This window comes from Abramis brama (assembly GCF_963993115.1).
Source record: "Abramis brama genome assembly, chromosome: 12".
Taxonomy (NCBI): Eukaryota; Metazoa; Chordata; class Actinopteri; order Cypriniformes; family Leuciscidae; genus Abramis; species Abramis brama.
The window spans coordinates 27,036,692-27,045,922 of record NC_139974.1 but is presented as its reverse complement, the minus strand read 5'-3'; the positions used below and the strand labels follow the sequence as shown (position 1 = coordinate 27,045,922).

At 35.5% G+C, this 9,231-nt stretch overlaps 1 protein-coding gene across 1 annotated transcript; it reads right to left on the bottom strand.

Annotated features, from left to right (window-relative positions):
• Positions 1-2,136: 2,136 nt before the first annotated feature.
• pex11b (peroxisomal biogenesis factor 11 beta) lies at positions 2,137-9,017 on the bottom strand. Its single transcript, XM_084131262.1, has 4 exons — positions 8,704-9,017; positions 7,191-7,306; positions 6,001-6,202; positions 2,137-3,668 (listed from the first exon to the last, which is right to left on the bottom strand). The coding sequence occupies exons 1-4, from the start codon at positions 8,757-8,759 to the stop codon at positions 3,242-3,244; spliced, it is 801 nt and encodes a 266-aa protein (XP_083987388.1). The 5' UTR covers positions 8,760-9,017; the 3' UTR covers positions 2,137-3,241.
• Positions 9,018-9,231: the final 214 nt, after the last annotated feature.

Sequence of the window (9,231 nt, the reverse complement as noted above, 5' to 3'; positions counted from 1 at the left end):
GAACCTTTTAATTTCTTAAAAGGTTATTTATAGTGGAAAAAGGTTCTTTTATAGGGTTAGTTCACCCAAAAATCCCACAATTTACTCACCCTCAAGCCATCCTAGGTGTATACGACTTTCTTGTTTCAGCCAAACACAATCGAAGTTATATTTAAAAATATCCTGGCTCTTCCAAGCTTTATAATGGTAGTAAATAGAGTTTTTGAAGCTCAAAAAAGAGCATTCATCCATCATAAAAGTAATATGGCTCCAGGGGGTTAATAAAAGCCTTCTGAAGCAAAGCGATGCATTTTTGCAAGAAAAATATCCATATTTATAACTTTATAAACTAGAAACACTGGCTCCCGGTAACAGCCGTTCACGAGTCTAATTCTGGCGGAAGAGTGACCTTTGACCCGACGTATGATGTAGGACGTTGGAGTAGCGTAAGCTTAGCTGAGAGCAGACGCCTCTCGCGGTTCAAACAAATAGGGCTGGGCAACAAACTCAAGCTCCTCTGACTTTTCTCTTTAAAAAGACTTTTCTTGTTTTGCTCTTTCCTCTGCACTTCCGCGTTCATCGATATGTCATGCGTCGGGTCAGAGGTCAATCTTCTGCCGGAACTAACTCGCGTATGGCCGTTACCAGAAGCCTGTGATTATAGTACCTACTTTTATGATGGATGGATGGATGGATGGATGGATGCGCTTTTTGGAGCTTCAAAAACTCTGACTCTATTCACTCCCATTTTAAAGCTTGGAAGAGCCAGGACATTTTTTAATGTAACTGATTGTTTTTGGCAGAAAGAAGAAAGTCATATGCACCTAGGATGGCTTGAGGGTGAGTATTCAAGATTATATGGGATTATGGGATATATTTTCATTTTTGGGTGAACTAACCCTTTACCTCTTTCAGAACTGTGTTCACTGAATGATTCTTTGAAGAAACCAAAATGGTTCTTATGGCATCACTGGAAGAAACATTAACTTTTTTGAACATTACTTTAAGAGTGTGGATGTAATAACATGCAGGCATTTTTAAATACAAGCATGTACAATACTTGCACTATATCATATGATTAATTTAAATGTTAGTATATAGGAGTTAAAGACACTTAATAAAAACAGGGTCTGTTTATGTACCAGTAAAAAGAGAAAAACAAAACTATAAAGAGTGTAGCCTAATAAGCAAGGATGTAGAATGAGATATAAACAGAAACAGAGAGAGCGAGAGAGCATCTGTTGTGGGTGACTGTGGGTGGTGTTGATGACCACTCTTAATCCCTTCCCATCCTGGTCATCATTTATGTCATAAGCTTCCTACTGAAAACACTCAAAATCAACTCAAAAATCAAGACACGTGTACCTCGCATTTCATATAACTGTTCCACCAACTCTCTGAGAATCTACATGCTGCCCAGCATAGCAGCAAACATGTAGGCTTCTGGATAATTAAAAGTGATTTTGATCCTGATAGAGAGAACGAGAGGGTTGGGGGGTAATGCAAAAATGCAGCCATGTGGGAGTGACACAGCATCTGAATCAGTGTGATGTAACTAATGAGAGAGTAGGAGGAGGACAGACCCCCACCGCAGCTTTCACAGCAGGAGGGAAAGTGCTTTCAGTCTGTGCCATTAAACACATCAATTACAAACTTCCATAAGGACAACGCATAAGCATGTGATCAACATTAAACACTATAGCAGTTTCAAACTCAGTTTAACTTGTTTTAGTTTGGGCATTTTTATGCAATTCATGAATTCAATTCTTATCTTAATCATTTCACATCAACAAACCGTCTCAGTGCTCTCTAACAAAAAGTATTTGAGTTCTTAACCTATTCGGTCGCGGCTATTTGGTTTATTTATCTTATTTTCTTGTCAGAAAGCTGGCTGCTGCCTACTGAAACCATGACGGAAAGATTTCATGTTTCCGGTGGTAAATGTTGAGTTATGTTTCCCTCTAGTGGTGAGATGCTGCATAGCAAGAAACGGCAATGCAGTGATTCAACACAAGAACAGATTAATCATTGATGGGCTTCAAATAGCAGCTTTGACTCTAGCCAGAAAGTTGAAGGAACTTTGATTCGATAAAATATTTAAAATGTTTGAGATTTAATGCACTGGGAAAACTAGGGGAAAGTCAGAGTAGAGAAGAATAAAATTCAAGGCATTATTTATTTCAAAAGTTATATTCACAGCTCCATCATGTCGACATTCAGTGGTGCATAGTATTAACATTTAGGAAGTTTCAAAATATTGTTAAGTTTAAAAGAAAATAGTCCATAGGTCACATATACATAAGCTCCTGGCTCAAGGCTCACAATTAAGAAAAAAAAAAATCTAAATAACAGCACAATGTCAGTGATGTAGTTTTTATTCAGTTAAGAAAAATTATGCAATAACCTAAATTATTGTATCATTTTCGGTTGATATTTCGTTAATCACAGCAACAAAAAAAAGTAGTAAACTCTCGTTTTGAAATGAGTTTGGTAACAAAATGCCGAGGTTCACAACTGCAGGAAGTGAAAAGCGAGAAACAGCTTCAAACAGATCCAGATTTAGAAAGAACAATATTTTTTAACCGTAACCGTTTTATCATTGTACAATAATGTTTGATAAGCACAGTTTTTGACACAAAAGGATTTGCAAATGTTTTAAGCTCGGAAATTTAGGGTGAATTTCATGAGAACTATACAAAAAAAAAAAAAAAAAATTAGCTGGGTGATTTTTTAACAAATCTAAAGGAAAAAAAACATGGGAATGAACACTAAGTCTTACTCAAGGTTAATACTTATTTTTATTTATTTTTTTGCTTTTTGCTTGACATTTGTAAAGGTCATGACAGTATTTATTGTACTAGATTTAATTTATAAAACTTTTATACATTTTTCATTTCATCAAAAACATTTTTCATTTTGGGATGAAACGTGACCTTGACATTTCTTAACGTGATTCACCCTTAAGAGAAAGGTATGATTCTGAATAGTAAGTATAGTAAGCGTACCAATTTGTAGTTCTGTGCTTTAACTACACTAGAACTGAAAACTACACCATTATATGGTGACAGACTAGGACATTTTCAGACTTACATTCCTTTAAACAGACTTTAATAACTGTTTAACAAAGCTTTTTTGTTTGTTTTAATCAGATTAGGCCAGATCTTGTTTTTAGTCTTTCCACACAGAGAAAAATGGTTTTGAATGTGCAATTAAACTTCTCTTTAGAAACAAAGCAACAGGATATGTAGTTGTGATGTGTCACTCAGGGCTTGAGTTTGAGCCAGGGGTGAACTATAGTGAGAATGGACAGGATAGAGGACGTGAGGCCACAGGCTCCCACAAAGCCCGACCCCGTGGGGTACAAACCTAGCCGGTCCAGCGGTATGAACACGTCACACAGGTTCTTCAGGAGGTCCAGGAGCAGCGGAGGGTTGTTGCGCAGCACAGTGATCAAGAGACAGAACTGCTTGTTGAGCCTGGCCATGAGCATCGGGAGGGGAGGCAGGGGAGACATCGCTGAGGAAGGAGACGGGGATAAAGGGAACTCTCCGTTCTCTGGGGTCTGCGCGAGGGAAGACGGACTGGAGTTAAAGCTTTTAGCTGAACTGCCGCGGGACTCTCTCTCCATCAGCAGACGGATTTCATACGCGTCTCGGGTTAAATTGAGGATGAGTGCGAACAAATAGTATCTGTTTACATGAAGTGAGAGAAAGACAGGTTATTAAATTAAAAAATAAAAATAAAAACATTTTATTTCTGTGCTCAAAATAATTAAATATCCAGCCATCACCATATATTTTAGTAAAACAGGGTGACAAATTCAGAACAACAACAAATTCACAGAAGTTAATCAAATTTTCACACGCAAAGCTTAATTTAATGTGTGTGTGTGTGTGTGTTATTATCATTAAATAAAACTAAAAGCATTAAAAACATTTTCGTAAATGTATATAAAATAAACTTAAACTAAACTTAGATAAAAATAATGATAATATATATATATATATATATATATTAGTGTTGTCACGATACCAAAATTGCGATTTCGATACTTTTTCGATACTTTTCCTGAAAAGGGAGAAACACTCTCAAATATCATTGCTGTGCTTTATTTTAAAACCGGGACAACATTCTAATCATATAACACACTAATAAATGAACATATGAACAGCAGATATTAAACATTTGAATATGAAATATCAAAATATCAAAAATAAATTAGAGCAATGACATTCAAGGTAAAAAAATGTATAAATTTAGCAGCATTATCTCATTTATCATAAGAAACATAAGAGTTACCAGTAGCCTAATAACTTTATCTTGATTCTGAACTTTGAATAAAAATATGATACAGCGATTATATTAAACAATGTTTATTGGTAACATATGATCATTGGTGATATATTTGACATGGGGATAGAGTTGTGGAAAACCTATACTTCATGTTAAACATAAATATATAGCAGCAAAGACAACGTCGGCAGTGTTGACGGCAAAATAGGCTACAGAATATTTCGTTCTGTATTAAGAGGTGCAATATTTGAAAATCGATAATATTTTTTTAAATTACATTTATATTGTATTTATGTCAAAACCTAGAGACTTTCAAACATCAAAATGTCATTTATTAATATGTATTCGTGTCAAAATGACATAGAAACATCTTTTTAATATTCTATTTTGCCTGGAAACGCTTCCAACACGCTTGCGTGTCGCGTGAAAAATAGGCGTCGGTTCTATTTCTAGCATGCACGCGTTTTCCGCGCGTCTCGAGCTGCGCCTGAGACGCGTGTCACGCAGCCAGTTAACATGGGAGCCGAAATAAAAACGGACACGCCATGCATCCAGTGTTTTCGCCGGCCTTACAAATCTGGAACACGGTCATTCTTAGAAGTATCGATACTAATAGTTTTTAATTTCCGATTTACTTTTGAAGTATCGGTGCACCGTGCAACAGAGCAAGGTAGGCAACGTACTTCCATATGTCACTCCTCGCGTCATCTTTTTCTACGAGTCGTGTACCACTTGTGCTCGCACATGCAACCATCTCGCTGTAGTGTTTTGTCACATGACACTGACAGCGGCAGGTTCTTTGCTGCGTGCGTCAGGAAAAAAACTTCTTTTTTTTTTGTTTGTTTTTTAAGTATCGATACTGATAAATTTAGGTATCGTGACGTTTTTAATTTCTGAGTATCGCGATACTTTTGAAGTATCGGTGCACCGTGCAACACTAATATATATATATATATATATAAAAACTTAATTATCTAAAACTTATTTGTTTATATATATATATATTAGATCTAAACAAATCTTATTTATATTCTTATTAAGTTTACCTGATGTACTAAAACTTCAACTGAAATAAAAATGTATAAAAACTATGCAGGCATATTTTAAAAATAAATAAAAACAAATGAAAAAAAGACAAACACACACAACAAAATGACTAAAGGTCCTTGCACACTGAGTCCAAATTTTTTCGTATGCGTCATTTGGTGGCTCTGAATTGTCAAAACACCTCTCAAAATCCTTGCTAATATGGATGCGAAAAACGCAGAAAATCAAACCTGATCCAAAATATTGTATGACGGACAAAAGTTTCGGAAGCAGTGTGTAAGTATTTATTTTTTTAACGCGTGAAAATTTCAGACGCGAATTTCGGACTAAATAAAATAAAATTCAATAAAATAAATAAATAAAATAAAATACATATAAAAAAAAAAAATATATATATATATATATATATATATATATATAAATAAAATTCAAATGAAAACAGAAAATATACAACTAAAAACTAATTCAAAATATTAATAAAAACTATAACAGTATATTAACACTAAAATAACACTAAAAACTAAAATTACGCACACACATACATACATATACAGTGTATATATATATATACATATACAAAAAAAATATATATATATATAGATGTAACTATTTATTTTTTAATAATAGGAAATAGTTTAAAAAGTTAATTTTGCAATGAAAACAAATGAAACTAGCACTCACCTAAACGACCTCTGGCTCCATTTGTTTTGGTCCAGTTCGGGCAGCAGTCCTGTTTTGCCGGCCCACAGTACATTATCACAGGCAAAATACATAGCTCTGTTGAGATGGGCCACTGTGATGCAGAGACGCAGCACACAGTCGGACAGATGCACAGTGCGTTTCGCTGCTTCCAGAGCTTCAGCGGAGTTCCCTAACCGCATCACTGAGACAAACACACGGACAGACTGCATCAATCAAACACTGAGCCATATTAACATAACTAGATTCTGTGAGTGAAAAGACATTAGTCAACAGGGGACACTTTATGGAACCACTTTATTAATATTAGTATTAGTAGGCATAATAAGTCTAAATTAACCCTCAGAGACCCTTTAATATATTTAGGAAGATATTAGCTATATTTCATTTAGGCAAAAATTACATTGGGGTTTTAATGTAGAAAAAAATTATGCAAAATTGCAATGCTGGGCATTTAGGGTTGTAAAATTTCATTGATACATTGATACATAAACGCATGCATACATACACACACATGCATGCATGCATGCATACATACATACACACACACACATGCATGCATACATACATACATACATACATACACACACACGCATGCATGCATACACACACACACACATGCATACATACATACATACATACACACATGCATACATACATACATAAACACATGCATGCATGAATGCATACATACACACACATACACACATGCATGCATACATACATACATACATACATACATACATATATACGATGTCAATTACTTTTTTTCTATTGCAAAAAGATAAATTTGATAATGGCAGTTACTGTAATATGCAAACCATTGTAATACATTTCTGAGTGTCAGCTACTGTTATGTGTGGTTTTTACCCATATTTAATAAAAAATTGGGTATTATTTAAATGCTTTTTACAAACGCTGCTATTCTACTATGTTGTGTCTCTCAGGGTTAATTATGTTATTAATTATATTTTACAGCAAACTTGCATTGGACTTTCTCTTATGAAAACTTGATAGAGCTGAATTTCTTTAAATTGCAATTCATTAAATTCCACCCCTGCCATTCCAAGCCAGCAATCCTGTCAATTCAAATTCTCTTATCAAAAGAGAGCCAGTTGTGCCCAACCCCCATTCTTCTGTCCACTGCCTCTGGCAGAAGGGCTCAAACGTACATTTTCTGGTCAGGCTCATGTGGGCTTCCAGCTGTTTAATGGTGCTGAGCAGCTCTGCTCTGGCTCCTCCTCTCTGCAGCGTGTAACCCAGCAGTGTGCAGGCGTACTGGGCAGCCCTGTTCAGACACAATCAGTTATTGAAAATGAGCAACATTCAGCAACAAATCAACATTCATTTGGACAGTTACATCCTTACTAATGTCTGAATATCTTTGCATTAGATCAGGGGTTTTCAAACTTTCTGATGCAACAGACCCCTAAAAATGATTTTCCCTTTGTGAGGGAATTATACAAATACAGTTCTGATCATAAGTTTACAAAGCTACCCTTGCATAATATGCAAGGTGCTAATAATATATATATATATATATATATATATATATATATATATATATATATTTATAAGAGGGGTCATATTCTTTTTGTACTACCCTGAATAAGCTGTTTTACATAACAGATGTGAAAATATAGTCCAGGGCAAAACTGTGGAATTGCCCTCCACAAGACAAAATAATAGCTGAATTTACACAAATGCCCCTGTTCAAAAGTGTACATACCCTTGAATCTAAATACTGTTAGCTTTTACCTGGATGATCCATGACTGTTTTGTTTTTTGTTTTTTTGTGATAGTTGTTCATGAGTCCCTTGTTTTTCCAGCGCAGTTAAACAGTTAGCACCGTTCTATCGAAAAATCCTTCAAGTCCCGCACATTCATTGGTTTTCTATCATCTTCTGTATATTTGAACCCTTTCCTATAAGTGACTGTATGATTGCTAGATCCATCTTTGCACCCTGAGGACAATTGAGGGATTCATACATAACTATTAAAAAGGTGAAAACATTGACTGATGCTCAGGACGGCAAGATGATGCATTACTTATTTTGTAATAATTATTTAGTTTTAAGTAACACTTTTTTTTTTACAGTGTCCTTGTAACATGTTACACATACTTATGCATAATTACATGCAACTAACCCTAAACCAAACCCTAATCCTAATCCAATCGTAAGTACATGTTGTTAATTAATTACTCAGTACTTCAATGTTTAATTGCACTGCAAGGACATCTAAAATATATATTTTATTATTATTATTATCAGTTTTTGTATAATTTTTTTACTGAACTTTTTTGTGGACCCCGAGACCCCAGAACAATAGCGTCTGCGCTCAAATGCCCGGTTGCTTGGTGATATTTTCGTTCTTTCTTTGTAAACAATGCTTTTATAGTATAATTACAGTACACATGTACACAAATTTGAATTGAATGAGTTTTATATCCATATACCATATTAACATGGAAGGCACAATACCATAACCAACAACATGAGAATACCACAGTGCTTTGTTGTTAGTTTTACTAATTGTTAGGTAGATGGTGAAAACAGTATAGACTCCAACTTCCAATGCAGCATTTTCAAGTATCTGAACAGGCTGTCAAGGAAACATGTAGTAGGTGCATGTAGTGGTAATGCTGTAAGCATGTAAGCATGCATGCAGTGAGTGTTTGTGTACCTGAACACGCGTTCTTTGGCTTGACTCTGCGAGCTGAATCTCACCCATGACTCCATCGTGCACACACTGGGCCTGTGCGTCCTTCACGCGCGTATTCGCTGATATTCACGGCGCCAGATACAGGTTAACCAATCTGACCGTAAAGATCCTTGATGTTTTCAGACAATACGTACTTTTAAGAGCAGTCTGATGCTGGAAGCATGTTGCATACTTGCTCTGTTGCGCTTGATGTTTTTGTCGCTTTGACAGTTCGTCCGTGAACGGCAGCTGAAGAGGGACACGCCGTTCGCGTTTGGATTGAAATCGCATCATGCACTTGTCCTCGAATAACACGGTGAGTCGCATTTTGACAAATGGGGTAAATATGTCAGAGATGGCAAGAAATTAACCGGTAAACTGTCTATTTATTTTGTATTAAACTAGATAACTTTAATATGTAACGAAAAGTTAAGCTATGCAAAACAAAAGCTTTATGAATTCACTGTCAGTTTCTGGCGACTAGACACCAGGGGTCGCCAAAATTAAAAG